The 21728-nt window shown below is 42.6% G+C and overlaps 4 protein-coding genes and 1 long non-coding RNA gene across 8 annotated transcripts; 3 read left to right on the forward strand and 2 right to left on the reverse strand.

The window, feature by feature from the left end:
• The first annotated feature begins 453 nt into the window (after positions 1-453).
• LOC117839471 (prolycopene isomerase, chloroplastic) lies at positions 454-13478 on the forward strand. Of its 4 annotated transcripts, none has more exons than XM_034719808.2 (10): positions 454-802; positions 901-1132; positions 1255-1365; positions 2038-2091; positions 2313-2600; positions 3396-3587; positions 4145-4303; positions 4410-4646; positions 5001-5332; positions 13348-13478. In XM_034719808.2, exons 1-9 carry the CDS (start codon positions 591-593, stop codon positions 5313-5315), a joined length of 1800 nt encoding a protein of 599 aa, XP_034575699.1. In that variant the 5' UTR covers positions 454-590; the 3' UTR covers positions 5316-5332; positions 13348-13478. The 4 variants fall into 4 exon arrangements, with proteins under 4 accessions (XP_034575699.1, XP_034575700.1, XP_034575698.1 ...); XM_034719809.2 differs by lacking the exon at positions 13348-13478 and adding an exon at positions 12500-12619; XM_034719807.2 differs by lacking the exon at positions 13348-13478 and adding an exon at positions 7039-7433.
• LOC117839470 (uncharacterized) lies at positions 7739-12126 on the reverse strand. Its single transcript, XM_034719804.2, has 10 exons — positions 11546-12126; positions 10805-10846; positions 10570-10714; positions 10166-10395; positions 9954-10011; positions 9709-9786; positions 9515-9603; positions 8595-8676; positions 8328-8501; positions 7739-8150 (listed from the first exon to the last, which is right to left on the reverse strand). Exons 1-10 carry the CDS (start codon positions 11716-11718, stop codon positions 8013-8015), a joined length of 1209 nt encoding a protein of 402 aa, XP_034575695.1. The 5' UTR covers positions 11719-12126; the 3' UTR covers positions 7739-8012.
• LOC117838789 (prolycopene isomerase, chloroplastic) lies at positions 12421-13662 on the forward strand. The gene is made up of 4 exons (XM_034718954.1): positions 12421-12444; positions 12500-12658; positions 12765-13001; positions 13348-13662. The coding sequence occupies exons 1-4, from the start codon at positions 12421-12423 to the stop codon at positions 13660-13662; spliced, it is 735 nt and encodes a 244-aa protein (XP_034574845.1).
• Positions 13663-15196: 1534 nt separating this feature from the next.
• Positions 15197-21602, forward strand: LOC117839472 (shaggy-related protein kinase kappa). The gene is made up of 13 exons (XM_034719810.2): positions 15197-15618; positions 16032-16284; positions 16614-16712; positions 16801-16860; positions 16952-17224; positions 18394-18468; positions 19578-19634; positions 19801-19941; positions 20021-20071; positions 20163-20258; positions 20586-20669; positions 20761-20863; positions 21039-21602. The coding sequence occupies exons 2-13, from the start codon at positions 16132-16134 to the stop codon at positions 21125-21127; spliced, it is 1281 nt and encodes a 426-aa protein (XP_034575701.1). The 5' UTR covers positions 15197-15618; positions 16032-16131; the 3' UTR covers positions 21128-21602.
• Positions 19679-21109, reverse strand: LOC117839474 (uncharacterized). Its single transcript, XR_004636831.2, has 3 exons — positions 20970-21109; positions 20466-20879; positions 19679-20263 (listed from the first exon to the last, which is right to left on the reverse strand). It is a non-coding gene; the product is annotated as an uncharacterized lncRNA (long non-coding RNA).
• Positions 21603-21728: the final 126 nt, after the last annotated feature.

The raw sequence follows: 21728 nt of genomic DNA on the forward strand, positions 1-21728 counted from the left end.
CGTGCGGTGCAGCCCCACGCGTGATGCGCCACCTCCCCCAACCCACGCACCTACCGCCGCGCCCCCCGCGCGGGCTCGACGATCCCGCGGCCTTTCGCGCGCCGCTACCGCTGGCCGCCAGAGCAGGAGAGGAAGGCGCGGCCGGCAACTTTTCTTGAAAATTTATTGGTGCAACTTTTTTCGAAAAATGTTGGATTCAACTTTTGAAAAAGAAATGTTGGCTCAACTTTTTCATGAATAAATGTTGTCTGAAGAAATGTTAATTCAAATTTTTGAGAAAAATGGACTACCATCAAATGTGAGAGTTGGAAAATAAGGTGAGAAAGAAGAAGATAAGTCCGGGCCTCAGACGGCCCGGAAGTTTCAACTCCATAATCGGAGCCCCTTTAATCCACGGCGGTCGGCGGGCTTTTGGCCCCGTCGTCGCCGAGGACGATGCAACGGCGGCCGCAAATGGAGAACGGCCTGTGAGGCGCCACGTGTCTCCAACCGCGGCCTCACTCGTATTACTCCCTCGCTGTCCTCACCCTTCTCGTCGTCTCCCTCCCAACAGTCTCGACGGGCGCCGTCTCCGCTTCTCCGACTCCGAGATGGCAGCCTCGGCATTAGCCTCCCGCGCGCTGCAGCCTCCGCACTGCCACCACCCCGCCGCCCCTCCGCCGCGCGCGCGTCCGGCAATTGCCGCTGCTCCAAGGGCGCGCGGGCGCGTGGCGCCCGCGTCCGCGCGGTGCCGGGCAGTGGCTGCCGACGAGCGCCCCGCAGACCCCGCGTTCCCCGAGGGCCAGAACCGCGGGCTTTCCGGGTACAAGCCGCACCCATCCGCACTGCACCAAGGTGACTACTCAAAATTCAGACCTCCTCATCGCCTTGCCGTTGTTGTGTTGGTTTGCGGTCGATCAGGGCGGTGGAGAGGCCGGAGGCGGACGTCGTCGTGATCGGCAGCGGGCTCGGCGGGCTGTGCTGCGCGGGGCTCCTGGCGAGGTACGGCCAGGACGTGCTGGTGCTCGAGAGCCATGACCGCCCGGGAGGCGCCGCGCACTCGTTCGACATCAAGGGGTTCAACTTCGACTCGGGGCCGTCTTTGTTCTCAGGGTTCCAGTCCAGAGGCCCCCAGGCAAATCCACTTGCTCAGGTGAGCTCACGTGCTACTTGATTGTGCATAGCTTTTCAGCAATTTGGCAGTCGGATTGGATGGACTGCCAATGTTTATGATGTCAAGAGCTTGAAGTTGTTCTGATTGTTCGACTGGCTCAGGTCCTTGATGCCTTAGGTGAATCGGTACCTTGTGCATCATATGACTCTTGGATGGTTCATGTACCTGAAGGACAGTTCCTCTCTAGGATTGGTCCAACTGAATTCCTCAAGGTAAGCTATCTTGATTAGGCCACTGGCACTTGCAGCACGTGCATTTTCAGCAAGTTGCTTCAGTAGCCATTGGTAGGTTTATTATTTAGTCATTCATAATTGTAAGGTGTCCTCGTGGGAAGAAGTAATTTTTATTACTGTTTGCTTATAATAACAACAATGAAGCAATCGCAGAAGAATTGTTTACCGATAATTCTCGACGCTTAGTGTATTATCTAGTTATATGATAATCAGACATGATGGCATTTCTGATCATTTCGTGATACTGGACAAATAGTTCCATAGTATGTGTAAGCAGACCTGTTCGGGCATCAGTGTATTGCCGTACGCGTTCTGTAATCCAAACACTCTTGTTCTTAATACAAAGATGCACAGCTCTCCTGTGTAGTTGAGAAAAAAAAATAGTTCCACACAATGTTGTATGCTCCACTGTGCACACCTACTTGTTGTGATCGACAGAGAGCTAATAGTGATGCTGGGGGAATGAAAACCTGAAAATAGGGGGTGGATTGCTGCCATGATAATTTGCTAAGATTTCCTGGAGTAACCAGCATGTATCAATACATGCAGACATGTACCAATGCTCTCACATTTACAATATTTTTTTTGTCAAAATTTGTTTGTGTTGGAGTGCTCTCACACTTATTGGATCCTAACTTATAATTCTTGCAGGACCTTGAGACATTTGTTGGTGTTGACGCTGTCCAGGAGTGGAAAAAGCTTCTTGTGAGTTTCCTTATCTATCCTTTAGATTCTTATAGAAATTATTTTCTAGTTGTAAATAGACTATTTGAAAATCTGAACAACATATGGGTCATGCACTAGGCATCTAGGCGGTATCTTTCTTGTGCGTCAGTACGGCATTTTCATCATGCAAAGTCCGTAACTTAGGATGCTCTTATACTCCACTAAAACATGTGCTAATACCATACTGAAAACGATCTCAGGATGCAGTTATTCCTATGTCTGCAGCTGCAATGGCTTTGCCTCCACTTTCAATTCGAGGTGATTTGGGTATTCTATCAACAGCTGCTGGTAGATATGCTCCTTCTCTGTTGAAATCATTCATACAAATGGGACCCCAAGGAGCTCTGGGCGCAACTAAACTTCTACGACCATTCCAAGAGATTGTTGATTCGCTAGGGCTGAAAAATCCCTTCGTTCGTAACTGGATCGATCTCCTGTGCTTTCTACTTGCTGGAGTCAAATCTGATGGTGCTCTTTCTGCAGAAATGGTAATCTAAGTTCTGACAAACTGTTGCATTATCAAAATTCAAAAAAAGTAACACATAATGTGCAAAATATGATATATCAACAGATTCAGTATTTATTGCCTGTTTCCTAAGATCTAGGTTGAGGTTGAGGTATCTTATTTACCACATAAAATCCAGATCTGTTATACCATATCCATATGGATGATCACGAACATATTAAAAAAAGTTTGCCTTTTGTATTTCTTTTAAAAAAATGTTGTGTTGTGTCAATTGGATAGATGTACTGATGTAGTCATTCTATTAATCTGTGTTGATACGTTTGTTGGTGCATCAGTGCATGGTAAGTTTGCTTATGAAAATTGATGGGAGTACTGTTTCAACATTCCACCTTCATTTCATTTAAACCGATATGCTGATGTTGGCAACAATGTACTCTTACTGTCTTTTAAACTTGTGGCAGTCTCATCGTAACATGCCCAATCTAGGATTCATGTACCAGGTCCCATATTTCAGGACCTATAGCAAGTCACTCCCATCTGCCCCTAATCCAAGCAATGCAATGGCCACAGTAGTGATTACCTGTGGCTGAACTATGTAGGGTAGCTGCGTATTTGTCCAGTGATGGATAGTTATTACTGTTACAAGAATAATCAGATGGCTATTGTTGTCTGTTTGTTCCATATCATAATTCAATCTTTACCTCTTGCATATGTTCTTGGCAGTCCTCCTGTCGTGGCCATTCAAAAAATTTAGGATAATTTAAAATGTACAAATTTGAAGTGTTTGGTTCATCATTTGATCTAATTACATCCTCAGGTTTATATGTTTGCAGAATGGTATAAACCAGGATGCATGCTTGAGTACCCACTGGGTGGAACTGGAGCAATAATAGATGCCCTTGTGAGCGGTATTGAAAAATTTGGTGGCAGAATTGCTCTTCGTTCTCATGTTGAGAAGATCTTAATCGAGAATGGTCGAGCAGTTGGTGTCAAGCTACAAAGTGGACAAGTAAGCTCCAGAGGATATTTGTTGGCAAATAAAGTTAAACATTTCTCCTGCAGAACCAAAACGATTAAAAATACTAGGAAGAAAACGTGGGGGAATGAGTGGTATGTCACGACCGCAAAGCCAATAACAACAACTAGCAAGGCTCTGATTTAGATGTCATGTGCCTGTCATAGACAATGATTTTGTCTAGTGACATTTCACAATATTTTGTCAATCATAATATACAGTGCACCATCTCAATAGATAGTGTCTATGTGAAAAAAAGCTAACTAAGTGTTATCCTCAGTACTGCATATCATATTTAGTTTAAGCCTTTCTCCATTCCTTTCAATTAGTGGCAGACCATTGAAATGATGTAGGCAAAGACGGAAAAAAAATACCACCATGTTGTCTTATGCAACATATTTTTGAGTGGCATGATTGTGCCACGTGTCAGTGTAGGCCACTAGATAAACTTTTTTGTTGCAAATTTGCAATGACTGCCATCATCCAACCTAAGGTTTGAAGAAAGATGCAGCTGTTGAAATCTTTGTCGGACATTATGTGTCCTATTGCAGGTCGTACGTGCAAAGAAAGCAGTTGTTAGCAATGCATCTATGTGGGATACTTTGGATCTGCTACCACCAGATGTTGTCCCAAAATCATATGAAGATAAAGTGAAAGCAACTCCACAGTGTGATTCTTTTATGCATCTTCACTTGGGTTTTGATGTAGAGGTATGCTTCGCCTGAAGTTAAGTCTAGTAAATTATTTTCACTAAGATGTGTTTCTCCGCATAGGTGATATGTCTCTTACCATACCCTTCGGACATTACTGAAACAGAATGCGAGAGAGGACCTCGGTATCCATCACATTGTGGTTGATGATTGGAACAAAGGAGTTGATGGTGAACAAAATGTTGTGCTGATATCCGTTCCTAGTGTTCTTAGTAAGGACCTGGCACCGCCTGGAAAGCATATTCTTCATGCATATACACCAGGGACAGAACCTTTCCGTTTGTGGGAGGGAATGGACCGGAAAAGTGCAGATTATCGAAGGCTGAAGGAAGAACGTTCTGAGGTACTTGAGTTCCAACTTTGGTTTCTTGCTGCTGTGATGCAATGCTGCTATAGTTCCAATTTTGATTCCTTGCTGCCATCGGTGCCTAGCAGTATATTGCATAATTTAGATATTCCTTGGAAGTCTCATCTGTCCACCCTCATTGATCCAGTTTAGCGCATGTGCTCATTTCCATTGTCTAAGCAAGATGTGATAATGATAGTTAAACAGTCAAGAGAGAAATGCCCCAAAAGCTGGCACAGAAGTCATCAAAATGAGACTAGTTTTTCAAAAGAAGACCACCATCAACTGTTTATAAGAAGTAATAACTTTGCTGCCTTGACTATGACTGACATTCTAATACAAACTTTCCAGGTGATGTGGAAAGCAGTGGAGGTTGCTCTTGGCCCGAAATTTAGCCGAGAAAAATGCGACGTTAAGTTGGTCGGGACACCATTAACGCATAAGAGATTTCTCAGAAGGAATAGGGGAACCTATGGTCCAGCCATAAAAGCTGGAGAAGCCACTTTCCCTGGGCAAGCAACACCAATCCCACAGCTCTTCTGTTGTGGTGACTCGACTTTCCCAGGAATCGGAGTGCCGGCAGTCGCAGCCAGCGGTGCGATCGTCGCCAACACTCTGGTCTCGGTGTCGCAGCATTCAGAGCTTCTTGACGCTGTTGGAATTTGAGTGGCAGGCATGTCCTGGTAAGTGAAATCAAATCTCTGTTCATGAATACCATTGCATTCTGGAGATATCATGCTAATAAACTTGGCTAATGGCCACTGAAACTGCATCAAATACTTTATGATGGAGCTTTTCACCGATAAACAATGCATGAAGGTTAAAATTCATGGCCCTCACATGCCGATTGCCGAGTCAGCTGCGACTCCCGTTAGAATAATGATGTTTCTCCTTCTCACGGCACAGCTCACATGAACACTTTACAGTAGCATATGCGAACTGATGAATTCTAGCTGCGAGGCCCGTTTGACCCGGTCAACGAATGACAGTAGCATGATGTGAGTGATGAACAGAACAGCTATCCCGGTGGGCCTTTTCAGTGCCCGCTTTCTGTTACCACCACTTGTTTCCTGTTGCTGTTCGTTTGGGCAAATAGCATGTGACTGCTTCTTTTGCTACTACATCAAAGTTTCTCTGGTTGCAGGCAGGCAGATCCAGTGGATATGACTTGTGAGTGCACACTACATACTCCACAGAAAGACAACCTACATTTTTCTTGGCTGTTGAAAAGAGCATCTTGATGATGAACAGGAGTGTTACAACATATGTGCGTGCGCCCAGTTGGTGCCCGGTCCAGCTGCGACCCCGTTAGAATAATGATGTTGGTGACTATCTTTGATACATTTGGAGTCTCTGCTAATTTTGACTCTAAGGGTTCGAATTTTGATTCCAAAACCAACTGTTACTGTTCATCATCCTATATTGACAGAATTGTCAATTTTTCTGAGCTGAAGGTTCAGATTATGTTTACTCCATTTTTTCACTTAAACTCTCAAAACTTCCTTTATAGAAGTTGTAGAGAACCTATTTCTCTACATTTCTCTTATTCATCTCAAAAGCCAAATCTCTCTTTTTCCCTTCCAAAGTTGGTCCTGAAGCTGGCTGCCACTTCTTGCTTTTCACTGAATTGAAATTGCATTGAATGGCTGCAATCTCGACAGAACAGTACCAACATCCTCCATTTAACTTCGAATTTCCATTTAACACTTCAAATGCCAATTGTTTCATGCCAAACTTGGAAATCATGCTAAGCTTGACATGAAAGTTCCATTTTGGTCATAAAACCAAAGGCTCATAGAACATTTCTCCAAAATCTCTTGAATCAAAGTTCCATTTAGTACTGTTTTTCAAAGGCATTTATGCCTATTTCCAGTTAGTGAACAGTTACATCCTCCATTTCTGATTTTGGACAATTTTAGGTCCATTTGCTTCTCAACTGGCCTCTTTAAGTTCCAAATGTCCATAAGATCCAAATTCATGCATTTGTCAACTTTTCCTGAATTTGAATCTCAATTTGGCATTTTTGGTCAACATTTGACTTAAAGTTGACTTTTGCCAATAAACCTTCTTAGCATCCAAATTTTATCATTAACCTCAAAATAACCATTCTTAAGCCTTTTTAACACCTGGTTGTTACAGATGTAGAGTTCTATAGCATATAGAACCTCCATTTCAAATTACTATTCGTTTTAATTTTTCTAGATACATAGCTTTTATTATGTATCTAGACATATACATATATCTAGGTTCATAGCAAAAGTTTTGTATCTACAAAAGTCAAAACGAATTGTAATTTGGGACGGAGGGAGTATATTGTAATGATAGTGAGTACAAAGAAAATAAAGTTTGATGACGGTGCAATGCTGATGTCAAATAATGGCCTATACAGGTGATCACGCTCCATAAAGGAAACATAATTCCATTGCAGCAGCATCAGACCATGTAGACCATGACCAGGCATATTGGTTTGGTACACGAGCTTAAAATACATTACTTCATATCGTTGTGTAATGTTAACGACAAGTGTAAAACCTTGCACATAAAGTTTGCCCCAGGAACCATAAATTGGACGGAAAACATGGCAGGTTGGAGCTGTATGTGGTTAACTACACTTGTGCCCACCTTATAGGCTGACACGTTCACATGGAAGTGGTAAAACTGTATTGTAACTTGTAAGGCAGTCAGCATGTGAATACTTTTGACTAAACGAAAGTTGCAGCCTCAATGTGGCATTGCTGCACAAAATTACGTCAAAAGTTATACATGGCTACATGCTTTCTGTAATGCACTAAACTAAACTACAATATGGTGATGGAACACTGAAAAGGTGCTTTTAATAATGAGCATTTTCCTTGATAAACGGGTAGTATACAGTATACTTTTGGGTACAGATAATTTACGGATTAATCCACATGCAAACAGGTTTTCTATAAAAAAAATCTGACCATGCAACAAGCTCCAGAAATTTCAGCATTAACCTATTATTCTTTTCATCCAGGACCTGGAAGGATATATTAATATTCCAAAAGCTGCATGTAGAAAAGCTCTACTCAAATGTTTATCGAAACAATCAAACTGATCCAGATATGTGATGGCAAGAGTTGTAAAGCATATCATCAAATTGTTCCCAAAGATCATGTTAAACAATGAGTACTAACACAATAGAATAGAAGGTGGATACAAAAACTACATACATCAATTTAGAATCAATGATAATGACACTAATGATATTTTAAAAAGGATAAAAATACAAAAAGAACCTTCAAACCGTGTTCTTTTCTATTTTTGATCCCAGTCTCTATGGGGTTAGTATGATTCAGTGCTCTGTGGATGAGAATGGCGTGTGAATACTCTTCATAGTGCCTACATTGATAACCAGGTTGAAAGTGCCAACAATATACCCATAGCTCCCAGACCATACAGCGCAACAATGTCAGTATTCTTGCCCTCCAGCTGTTCAAGCAGAACTTCTGTCCATCCATGGGGAATTATTTGTGCCTCCTGCATGTTGCAACTTGTAAAGCATTAGCTTCTAAAAAAAACTTAAAAGTACGCACGACCCCATTTCCATTATCATGATAATGGAAACCCAACAGTAAATTGGCAGAACTAGAGAAAGCAGAACCAGATAGCAAGAAACCTAGATGCATCTCAAAACTTTCTCAAGCTAATATTCACCTTTTCTCTGTTTAATCTTCTTGCACTAGCCTCATTCTTTGACATGAAATGATCATGTTGATTATCTCTCATGGACATGGGAACTTCATCGTCATGTGCAGCCAAGAAACCTGTGTAGGCTGAATCTGTGTGGAGAGTCTTCATGACTGATCCAAAGAAATTTGTCACAGGCACCTGATCGATGACAGAAGATAAAGGGAAAAATATATTGTGTGAACAATTGAGTGGTGAATTACAATCAAGAAATATATAGAAATTCAGAAATACCTCATTTAAGGGCCGCTCATAAAGATCCATTCGATAATACGCAGTGGACATCAACATGGAACGATCGTATGAGTTGAAAAGACTGTAATGTAAGAAATGAGAACGTTATTGAAATACAAATGAAAATAAGTGCCTTACTGTGCACAGTTACTCGGCTACACTACTTTTGACATTTAAACTGAATATAGTTGAATGTTACCCCGCAAAATTTAGCTACAGAATTTATGATACAACATATTCCCAAAGTTTAGTAAAGTCAACCAAAACAATGTTTGAGAATGGTAACAGCAGTAATTTGTTCGCCAATTTACTATGGATTATTTCAGCAGTCATTTAATGTAGTCCTGTATCCTCTTCAATCTCTGGTGCCATTTTCATCTTATGTCCCACAATACAGGCTCCAATGTTTTTCTCGAACAACGCAGGAGAACTGCGTGTCATTTCATTAAGAAAAGAAGTCGTACAGAATGTACAAAGGTAACAGGAGAGGCCGTAACCTCCCCAGCACACTCCACTCACACTAAGCCACGGTTAGGAAAATACAGGCTCCAATGTTACCATAAAATAGCAGATATGATAAAAGTTTGCCGATTGCCATCAGTGAATTTCAATTTCTTATATGGTACCAAAGATAGTGTGTCGATATAGCCCTTCTACTATTATTGTATCATGTGAAAACCATCAAATGGAACAACAGACTCAGTCACGTATTACGATTCAATGAGCCAAGTTTTTTTGGATTCAATGCACATCCCAGTAAGCCCTAGAACAGGTATAACACATTCTATATGAAAAAAAATACCTTACAGAAAACTTGTAAAGTTGTAAGAACATCACGTTTGGAATACAGCAATTGACAAATGAACAATCATTATGGATAACATAAGCAAGAGCATTTAAAGCATGTGTTACACTTTTACCTGTTCAGTGAAGCATTGCTATACATGTTCAGTTTCTCAAAGAAAGCAAGTGTATAATAGGTAAACCTATCAACAACAGAAACACCAATCTGCCAAAAAAAATAGATCAGATTGATCAGCTTCATGAATAATAGTAAGGCAAAATATATTTGCAAAGTATCTGCCAACATTGTAAATGAAAAGCATTTACTCACATCTGAATCAAGATGGTGAGAATAAGAATTTTCACCCTTCATGCTGCTACCGATCGCCAAAACACCAGGTGAATGAAGCTGCAGATATAGGATATGTCAGTTATGATTACGGAGATATAGTATTCACCATTCAGATAGAGAAAATGTACTATGCCACTTCTTGTCTAAAATTTGTAGTAATGTCGATATAATCGCAATGGCCCAACGCGTATATTGAACGAAGTATTTCTAACAGTGAAACAAACCTGTGAAAAGAGAGTAGCAGCTTGGCAAGTATCTACCATTATCAGCAGCTCTTTAAATCTGAAAAAAAGGGAAGAGAGGTCAGAACCAACTACTGAACATGAAGAGGGTAAGGCAGCATCTGATTGTTGAAAATTCCTTGATTTGTACCTATTGGGGTCTTGTAGAGTAAAATGTAAACTATAATATAATAAACTGAAGAAGAATAAACCACCTATGTTTCTCCTTCATCTGCTTCACTGCATCTGCTAAATCATGGCTCTGAAGCTCTTCAGAATCTTGGAACTTCAAAAACTCATCACCACCATGCCCAGTCATGTACAGAAGAATATGGCTTCCTTCATCACTTAGGAGACGCTTTGATCTTGGTACTGCACTTTCATGTCTGCCAGTCAAAATTCTCAAAAAGTTTTCAACTGTTACCTCATACCCTCGATAATCAACCTGTCATGAAAAAGTAGGAATGGGTAAAATTAAAGTATTGTCATTTTCTTTTTTTAGCATATAGACAGACAAGCATCAAGTAGTCTAAAGTATTCTGAAGTGTAGTCTTCTTAGGCACTATGATGTTATGGACTTATGGTTCAGCAACAATAATTTCAGAGTGCAGAGGTCCACCTCAACATTGTCACCATAAAGATTTAGCTGGTGGTTCTCATTGTTGAAAACTTGGGCAGGATAACTGTTCCTAGGATTACAAGCCATATCATCTGCCAACATAAGTATGATCCGCTCGTCAGGTATTCCTAATCTCTTAACAGTCCTGAAAGCAACCAAAAAGAAGAAGAAAAGATACAATAAGGAATAATCCGTGGACAGGACAACTCCATACAAATACAGTTCAACATGCTACCTGTACAAAGACAGAGTATTCGCCATATGTCGATAATTAAACCTGGGAACATCAACAATAACTGGTAAGCATTATGTGCATATAATGCCAAAACATCAGGAACCAATATGAATGCTATTGCCATATCAGATTATGGAGTTTAACATGGATCTATTGCTAACACAGTTAAATCACCGTATAATTGAACAGATGCAGATCTATTGGCATCTCAACAAGAACTTGAATATTCATAGTTGAAGCATTTGAACTTTGAACTCATAGCTTTCGCCCCTGCATCCCAATGAGAAGATGACAGCTTACTCCAATTACCCCAATTGAGATCTCAACTACAAAATTGAACTACGTTTCGCTAATATTCACTGATACTGCAGTGAATGAGTAATGCCAATATTGATTCGGAAGTTCCAGAATTCCTAAATGTGGTTGCACACGCATCATAAGCATGATTAACTCCCCAATACTGCTTGGCTGTACCGACACTGATTCGCTAGCTAGAAACAGAGAAGCACAAGCCCGACAGCTAGTAACGCTAGGACGAATCAACAGGTGCGATCGACTTCCAATCGAGTCGGAACTTGCATCAAACGCGCCACTCGCCACGCCCGACGAAAGCACGCGTCCCACCGACCGATCCAGCACAACCGGACTGGATCCCCAGCGAGCCGGGCAGACAGGGGCAGACGACGAGCACGGCGGGGCGGTCAAGGTCCTGGCGCCGTGGGCAAAGGGAGGAGGGCTCACCAGAAACGGGAGGTGCAGACGAGCACGGCCCAGTTGTTGTTATGCATCGCGGCCGCCGCCGCCGCGGAGGAGGAGGAGAAGGCGAGGAGGAGCACGGGCAGCAGTAGCGCCTTGAGGAGGGTGAGCGCGCGAGGGGGCCGCGATGGCTTGCGGCTCCATCTGCCGGACGCCATGGAAGCTGCTTCTGGTCGGGGATCGGGGAGGAGGAGAGAGCGAACTCGACGGGGCCGGGGCCGGCGCACGCGACGACGCTCTCGGCTCACACGCTCCCCGTCGTTTCCCACCCTTGCCCTCGGGGGGCCCGCGGGTGGAGGTGGAGGTCGCAGCTGCCTGGGCCTGCGGGATTGGAAGGTGGGAGGCGGAGGCAGAGGCGGCGGCGGTGGGGCTGTGGGCGCCGGTGGGAGGAGGGAGGAGAGGATGGAGGCCACGGTGACGGCGGCGGCGTGGGCGAGGCCACCGGCAGGCGCAGGGAGCTGGGGGCGGAGTCGACCCGCGGCGCGAGCAAGGGGGCCCGCGAGCTCAGGGGAGGCGAAGGGTGACGGCGGCGCGGGCGAGGGGGCCCGCGAGCGCGGGGAGGCGGAGGACGGCGGCGGCGGTGGGCAGGATAAGTAAGAGACAGTGTGGGCAGGGAAGATAGAGGGGAAAATAATAGGGAGAGAAACAGAGTAAGAGAAAAAAAAAAGAGGAATAAAAAAGAAAAATAGTAGATTGGAAAAAAGAGAAAATAAATTGGAATGCAGACCATTGAAATGATGTAGGCAAAGATGGAAAAAAAAATACCACCATGTTGTCTTATGCAACATATTTTTGAGTGGCATGATTGTGCCACGTGTCAGTGTAGGCCACTAGATAAACTTTTTTGCTGCAAATTTGCAATGTCTGCCATCATCCAACCTAAGGTTTGAAGAAAGATGCAGCTGTTGAAATCTTGTCGGACATTATGTCCTATTGCAGGTCGTACGTGCAAAGAAAGCAGTTGTTAGCAATGCATCTATGTGGGATACTTTGGATCTGCTACCACCAGATGTTGTCCCAAAATCATATGAAGATAAAGTGAAAGCAACTCCACAGTGTGATTCTTTTATGCATCTTCACTTGGGTTTTGATGTAGAGGTATGCTTCGCCTGAAGTTAAGTCTAGTAAATCATTTTCACTAAGATGTGTTTCTCCGCATAGGTGATACGTCTCTTACCATACCCTTCGGACATTACTGAAACAGAATGCGAGAGAGGGCCTCGGTGTCCATCACATTGTCGTTGATGATTGGAACAAAGGAGTTGATGGTGAACAAAATGTTGTGCTGATATCCGTTCCTAGTGTTCTTAGTAAGGATCTGGCACCGCCTGGAAAGCATACTCTTCATGCATATACACCAGGGACAGAACCTTTCCGTTTGTGGGAGGGAATGGACCGGAAAAGTGCAGATTATCGAAGGCTGAAGGAAGAACGTTCTGAGGTACTTGAGTTCCAACTTTGGTTTCTTGCTGCTGTGAGGCAATGCTGCTATAGTTCCGATTTTGATTCCTTGCTGCCATCGGTGCCTAGCAGTGTATTGCATAATTTAGATGTCTCATCTGTCCACCCTCATTGATCCAGTTTAGCGCATGTGCTCATTTCCATCGTCTAAGCAAGATGTGATAATGACAGTTAAACAGTCAAAAGAGAGAAATGCCCCAAAAGCTGGCACAGAAGTCATCAAAATGAGACTAGTTTTTCAAAAGAAGACCACCATCAACTGTTTCTAAGAAGTAATAACTTTGCTGCCTTGACTGTGACTGACATTCTAATTGCAAACTTTCCAGGTGATGTGGAAAGCAGTGGAGGCTGCTCTTGGCCCGAAATTTAGCCGAGAAAAATGCGACGTTAAGTTGGTCGGGACACCATTAACGCATAAGAGATTTCTCAGAAGGAATAGGGGAACCTATGGTCCAGCCATAAAAGCTGGAGAAGCCACTTTCCCTGGGCAAGCAACACCAATCCCCCAGCTCTTCTGTTGTGGTGACTCGACTTTCCCAGGAATCGGAGTGCCGGCAGTCGCGGCCAGCGGCGCGATCGTCGCCAACACTCTGGTCTCGGTGTCGCAGCATTCAGAGCTTCTTGACGCTGTTGGAATTTGAGTGGCAGGCATGCCCTGGCAAGTGAAATCAAATCTCTGTTCATGAATACCATTGCATTCTGGAGATATCATGCTACTAAACTTGGCTAATGGCCACTGAAACTGCATCAAATACTTTATGATGGAGCTTTTCACCGACAACAATGCATGAAGGTTAAACTGATGGCCCTCACATGCCGAGTCCAGCTGCGACCCCCTTAGAAATAATGATGCTTCTCCTTCTCACGGCACAGCTCACATGAACACTTTACAGTAGCATATGCGAACTGATGAATTCTAGCTGCGAGGCCCATTTGACCCGGTCAACGAATGACAGTAGCATGATGTGTGAGTGAACAGGACAGCTATCCCGGTGGGCCTTTTCAGTGCCCGCTTTTTTTGTTACCACCACTTGTTTCCTGTTGCTGTTCGTTTGGGCAAATAGCATGCGACTGCTTCTTTTGCTACTACATCAAAGTTTCTCTGGTTGCAGGCAGGCAGATCCAGTGGATATGACTTTGAGCGCATACTACTTACATACACAGAAAGACAACCTACATTTTTCTTTGCTGTTGAAAAGAGCATCAGGATGATGAACAAGAATGTTACAACATGTAACCTGGTTACTTTGGTGTAGGGTTTAGTCCAAACTAAAATTCTTATCACATCGAATGTTTAGATACTAATTAGAAGTATTAAACATAGACTAATTACAAAACCAATTGTACAAATGGAGGCTAATTCGCGAGACGAATCTATTAAGCCTAATTAGTTCACGATTTGACAATGTGATGCTACAATAAACATGTGCTAATCATGGATTAGTTAAGGTTAATAGATTCGTCTCGCGAATCAGCCTCCATCCGTGTAATTAATTTTATAATTAATTCATATTTAATCCTTCTAATTAACCTTTGAAAATTCAACGTGACATGGACCGGTCCGTGGAACCATGCTCCAAGCGTTTAGCGTCTAGTAGTGGCATGATATTGTACCGTGCTGATTCAGATATACATGAAGCTTGCATTGCCTGCCCCCACATTGTTAAGAGGGGCGCTGCTTCTGACAAAGTGGTCGCGTCAAGGGAACCATGCTCGTTGTATTGTTCTACCGAAAGCTCTGTGGCACATGCAGGCTTTTGGTCGAGATTTTTCTGGTACGGGAGAACCATGTGCGCAGTTGTGTTAAGACCTTTGCATGACTGAAGTCTGCAGTTGGCTGAAAGTCATTCAGCAACAAAATGCCAGCTATGCAATCTTTTGATTTGAGCAGCACCTGTGCACAAAAAAAATTCATTCTCCTTTTTCCTGGAAAAGAACAACCAAATTATCATCATTGTATATCCATCAAAAAGTCATCTTTTTTCCACTTTATGTGCTTTATTCATGAAACATGGATAAAGTTCCATCCGAAAGTCAATTTATATGTATAATAACTGCAAATTTGACGTGAGTTTCCAGCACAGGATGAACACAAGTTGCTACTAAAAACAAATGCCTGCACATCACAAGTCAGTTCCCTGTCAAGCTCACATCCATCAGTCTCTGTTTTCACTGCTGAATTGACCGCGCACCTTAACAGCTCACGCGCCTGTGTTTTGTTGGCATCTGCATCTCCGGCAACCCCCACCCGGCCGGGCTTCTCGCTCCCCTGCAACTTCCATGATCTCCCCAATAAATTTCTCTGGTCCTTCCATGCCATGCCAATTCTTTTTACCGGAAATGGAAAAGTTTGGAAGGACCAAGAGCTAGCAGCTGCCCTCCACTGACCACTACCTCACTCCCTCTCCCTCCTCCCCTCAACACCTCACTCGCTCGCCCCCACCAACTTGCTTCAGAGTCCCAACCATCTTCCTCTCCCCACTACCCAACAAGAACCCCAAGGCGAGGCCGCAAGAACCGCGAGGCTTCGAAGGGCATGTGGTTTGATCTGCTACAACAACCTGTCGTCGTCGATCTCGGCGTGGTTTCAGTTTGAGGTACTGGCTCTCGATTCTTTGATCCCCACTGACCCACCCCCACCCGGGGATTGAAATGGTTCTTCGATGTCTTCTTTGGCTCCGGTTTCCACAATTCTGGACCAATTATCGGGGTATTGGATTTGGGGTGGATCGACCAGTTTATGTCGGAGGGTATTCAGTTCAATTTTGGGTTTGATCCGTCACGATTTGGAGAAAGTTGCAGCTGCTTTTTTAGCCAAGAGTTTTGCCTGATCTCTGGGTGGCTGGAAACTCGGATGTTCTGTACTCTCTGAGTTGCTTGAATCACCAGCAGAATGTTTTCTGGCGTTTCCCCCCCTGTATTTGTGTGATTTTGGATTAAAATTATCCTTTACATGGACAGTTTTATTCATGCAGTTGTCGTTTAATTTACCGGGCATTACCCATGTCAGGCTGACCTTCCACAAGCGATGAAACTGCACACTGCAGTGTTTGCTCATCTTGACCTTGGTGATCTTGATTGAGCATTATCGGTTACCACTCAGCTGAGTCATGGCGTATTCTGGACAAAGGCATCGTGGTGTTGCGAGCTCCTCAAGGCAAGGGAATGGGTTCGAGGGATCAGCCAGCTCGGTCGAGTTTCTGGGAAGGGAGATGCTGGAAATGCACTTGTGGGATGCCAAAGCAGATGCTGATGATGAAAGGGTAGGTTTATACTACTGTTTGATTGCTTATAGCTGGACTTGATGTTTTTGTCACTTAATCACCACATTCAAAGAAAATATATGCACAAATCCAGCCTCTTCACTCATGTGTGGTTCATTAACGTAGCATTGTATACTGAAGCATACAAAAATATGTGATCTCCTGTACTGCATATTGGCAATGTGATCTCCAACCTGGAAATTCATGTTATGTGTTATTGCTTCACAATCTTATCACTTATTCTTTCTTGTTCCAGAGGATCTAAAGAAACTCGTCAATCAATTATGTACTTTGTTTTGTTATAGGAAAAAACTTGGTTTTTTTTGCAGGACATGGGGTCAGGCTCAGATGTGACTGATAGTTCTAGTAATGAAGCTAGTCACATAAAAGCGACTACAATTCGCGGGCATAACGGCCTGCCTAAACAGGTGAGGGTAATTTTACTTCAGTTCTTGATATATGGTGCCTGGTATTAAAAATAATATCCAGCAAATAACAAACTGTTTTGCAAAACAGTCGGTCACATACATTGCTGAACATGTGGTTGGAACTGGTTCTTTTGGGGTTGTATATCAGGTTAACATCTTACCTTTCTGTTGTCTTAACTGTTCTATGCCTAATTGATAGTGAAAAGCATGTAACCTTTTCATTGTTATTAACTCTTTAGGCCAAATGCCGAGAAACAGGAGAAATTGTTGCCATAAAAAAGGTTCTTCAAGACAAGCGTTACAAGAACAGGGAGCTGCAAATCATGCATATGCTTGACCATCCTAACATCATCGGGCTTAAGCATTACTTCTTTTCAACCACTGAAAGGGACGAGCTTTATCTCAATCTTGTTCTTGAGTTTGTTCCAGAGACAGTGAACAGGATTGCAAGGCAGTACAACCGAATGAATCAACGGATGCCCCACATTTATGTCAAACTGTACACATATCAGGTCTGCCTTGACTAGGTGTTTTTACTAATCATGCATGTTAAATGCTATTGTTACTTCCCTCGCTTTTACCATTGATCTTCTAATTAGAGCGCTTCCTTTACGAATTATTAACACGTTTGTGCCCTATGTATTTTTCTAATTAGTAGGAATAATAACATCTCTTAGAGGCCCTGCCACGTTTTATTATCATTTAGCTGATTCTGAAAGGGACAAGACAATAGATTCTGGAAAATGTGGGGTACTAGTTCAGTAGAGTTGTCCAGTGGTCATAAGGCATGCATGCCGCATGTTCCATTCCAGAGGTTTGGTGTTATGGATGTGAATCTTATTCTGTAGGACATTATTTTTTTCATGTTCATCCATTTGGAATAAAATTAAAATAATGGAGAAAATAGAGCATGGGTCCCGATGATCTATATTACAGATAATAATTCACATAGAGTCAGAAATCAAGATAATATACATATAGATCATGTTTATTCCCTAAAATTAAACATGTATTTACTTTTATCTACGTGGTACCTTGTAGAACTAGAAGTGTGGTGGCATTGTAATATTATCTTCTTGGCAACCATATGTTTGCCTCATATCTGTTTGAAGTCTATCGACTATCATCAACAGTAGCACTGTGCTGGAAGTCTGGAACCTCTCTTGAAGTTCCCTATCAATGATTCACATTGATTGTTTTCATGAAGAATCCAAGCTAAGACATTTAAAGGTCCAATGGGGACAGCTTGTCAATTATCCTGTGTTTGGATTTGTGTTCTGCAACTTGCTTGCTATATGTTTAGAGTGAGCCCTTTGAATGATTGCTAGTGTACAGAGTATCTCCATGTCCACAGGAGATTTAAATGCTTAAGTTTAGTTGGCCAAGTGACTTCAACACTCTTCGGGGACTAACATTGGCCATTACTGTGTAACTTACAATTAGTGCTGGCATGATTGTTTGTGTGGCTCAATTTTTTATCAGCTGTGTTTTGTCTTGTACGTCAGTGAGAATGTTTGCTCATGTGTTTTAGTATAATTTTGTTTGCTCCTTATAGTCGTTGGATCAAACAATTTCCAGTTGCCTTCACTTACCTTATAGTAGTAGGTGGTCATATCCTAGCGCAGATTTCTGCTGTGCATCAAGATATCTAATTTTTGTCCTAAATCTCTTGACTTTGCAGATATGCCGAGCACTTGCTTATATACATAACTGCATTGGCATCTGCCACCGTGATATCAAACCCCAGAATGTTCTTGTGAGATTTGCACCTCTTTCTTTTGTATAATAAATATGTTACATTGCATGCATCATTCATATTTGTCGTGTTTGTGTTGTTGGGATAACATGGTAACACCATAAAATGCCATTTGGTTTGTATGAGTGGAACTGAGTTTGTGGTACATATGTAACCTGATGTCATAATTATTGGTTAGTTCCACCCAACATCTATAACCAGTTTGAAATTGGAAACATTAATCAACTTGTACATTGTTCCTATATAGTAGATGCTATCTCATGTGCATTGTTTAGTGGCTAGGTTGCATGATATCATATTGTACATCCTGTATTTGCTGTTTGTCTTGTCGATGGTATCTTCTCTTCGGAATATTTCGTCATCTTTTATTCCTAAGACTGGACAAAAGTGTTAGAATATGTAATTGGGCTTATGCCCGGCTAGGCCCATGCGCCGCCGGCCCCCCCCTTGGGAGCCAGGCGCCATACCCCCTCTCCAGGGTTTACTTGTTGGATAGGCAAGGGTTCCTCCTTTGGTGATTGCATCTATAAACCAACCCTAGGACCCTTGCCTATATATGTGTACGTGCTATGCACCTCCATAATCAATCTACAATTTCCCTAGCCATATTTGCTTTCATGGTATCACGAGTCTGGGTAATGCAACTCAATAAAAAGCCATGCTCCCAGCTCCAGATGTCAATTGCATCTGTCCATACCACTAGTGCCTAAATGCTAAAACAGTATAAAATATATTTGAGCATATGGTGAGCCGCAGAGAGGACAGCATGAAAGATCACTGCAACTAGCTAGCTCATTAACCCACCATGACCATGACCACATAGATTAGAGATTGTTTGAGGAAGCAGGAGAAACTGTTAGAACTTGGCATCCAATTTTTAAACTCAAAACAATCTTACATTGACAATCATACAGCATATGCAAAATGAGGTTCCCATAATTGTCTTATATTTGTGCATACCTAAAGGGCTTTATTTGTTTTGTCTCCTCTAAATGCTGAGGTAACTACTGCTTTGGTAGTTGACCTCTTTTTTTTCTACCTCAGGAATTGCGCAGTTCCGAGTACTTATTTGCGATGACTGATATAATTTACTTATCTTTTCACTATAGGTTAACCCACATACACACCAGCTCAAAATTTGTGATTTCGGAAGTGCTAAAGTCTTGGTGAGCTATCTTCTAATTTTAACCACAATTGAATGCACAAAGAATGTTACATATGAACACACACTACATTACTTGAAAAGAGTAAACAAATGCAGGTGGCTTACCTAAACATGGTACATCTTTTTTGAACAAAAATCGCCATGATGGTATTTTTGCAAACATGCAGGTCAAAGGAGAGCCAAACATCTCCTACATATGCTCAAGGTATTACCGGGCACCAGAGCTCATATTTGGTGCAACGGAATATACTACTGCTATTGATTTGTGGTCAACAGGCTGTGTCATGGCAGAGCTGCTTCTAGGCCAGGTTGAGCACATTCAGTCTCCTTCCCTCGCTCTGGTTCTTACCTTATTACTGCTTCTTCTGATGACATTCATCCATGTAGCCTCTGTTTCCTGGAGAAAGTGGAGTTGACCAACTGGTTGAGATCATCAAGGTGATTTTCTTGTGGTGTCTTTTATCTTCAATGTTTCGCTGCCTTCTTCTGCACCATGATCCATGGCATATTGAGGCATAGCAACTCGCAGGTTTTGGGTACTCCAACAAGGGAAGAGATCAAGTGCATGAACCCAAACTACACGGAGTTCAAGTTCCCGCAAATTAAAGCTCATCCATGGCACAAGGTAATCTGCATGGAGACTAGCTGTAATTAACTGTCATACAAAATGGATGCATGGTATGCACAAACGGAACACATTTATACAGCTTAGTGCATACTTTGAAACACGGAGGTTTCAGATATGTACACTATAAGACTGTTGCATTTTTTAATTGTGAAATTTACTGAGAAAATTGATGTTTAGAATTCAACTAGAGTATTGCCCACTTACTCTTACTATTGAAGTCAGGCATGCAAGCAATGTCCGCATCGCAAGTCCTCAGATGCAAAAACTGAATGAACATTTTTCTCTTGTGGTTCCTATGTCATCACAAAGCTCTCTTCTATCCAGGTTTTTCAAAAAAAGCTCCCACCTGAAGCAGTGGATCTTGTTAGCAGGTTTCTGCAGTACTCACCAAATCTACGGTGCACTGCTGTAAGGCCCCGTGAACTTTAATTTTGGTTGACACTATCTGACATGATACATAGTGAGCTTTCACTCTTCTAACTGGGGAGCAATTCTTCAGTTGGAAGCCTGCATGCATCCCTTCTTTGATGAGCTGAGAGACCCAAACACTCGTCTACCGAATGGGCGGCCTCTGCCTCCTCTCTTCAACTTCAGATCTCAAGGTAGCATATAATTGTACTGAAACAGCAGTGTCGTTTTCTCTGTCAGTAGTCAATCTTCTGCTCCCTTAAATTAACATACTCCCTTCCAAAAAAAAATGATACTTACCTCAGAATTAATCTACCTGCTTCAGATTTATCCTCAGCTAAACTGATCAGCTGTTTGCAATCCTGACAGAGCTGAAAGGCGTTCCTCCAGGAGTTGTGGAGCGCCTTGTCCCAGAGCACGCGAGAAGGCAGAGTTTGTTCATGGCGCTGCGAACCTAGTTTTCGCTGATCTTTTTGCCCTTTTCCCGCCGTTTGTTCCCTGAGGGAAGAAGCTTGTAAAGCTGTAGCTTCTCCTTTCCTTCCTTCCTTCCCTGCTCCCCCTTCTTTCTTTGGAGCTTTGTGTGGATGATATCCTTGAGGTACAACAGAGTTGTTCCAGGATGTGAGGTTGAAGTGTGCGGTGTGCTGTTGACCTTGAGAGGTTGGAGATTCCGGTTGCAGTGGTGTGAGTGAGAGGCTTGTGAAGCTTTTTGTATAGTTTTCATGCTTCTCTGGCTTGAAATTTTCTAAAATTCTTTTGAACTCGCTTCAAGGCTTGGTTATGTGAAGCTTGTGTGGGGTAAAAGGTAGTTGCTGAGTGATGAGGGTCTGTGAGAGTGATTGGATGATAACCATTCAGGAAAGAGGCTGTCAGTTACTAGTGTTCTTTTTTTTACCTAAATTACAGCCAAATGCAGAGCTTCCTGTTATGCAATGCTATGTCACAGTTCAAAATCATCCCGATTTTGTTACAGTTCAAAATGATTTCCTTAGTTATATTTTCAGGTTGAGATTTGGGAGTGAGTAATCAGACCAATTTCTCACGACCTCTCCGAGAAAG

The sequence above is a fragment of the Setaria viridis genome, chromosome 9 (genome assembly GCF_005286985.2).
Source record: "Setaria viridis chromosome 9, Setaria_viridis_v4.0, whole genome shotgun sequence".
Lineage (NCBI taxonomy): Eukaryota > Viridiplantae > Streptophyta > Magnoliopsida > Poales > Poaceae > Setaria > Setaria viridis.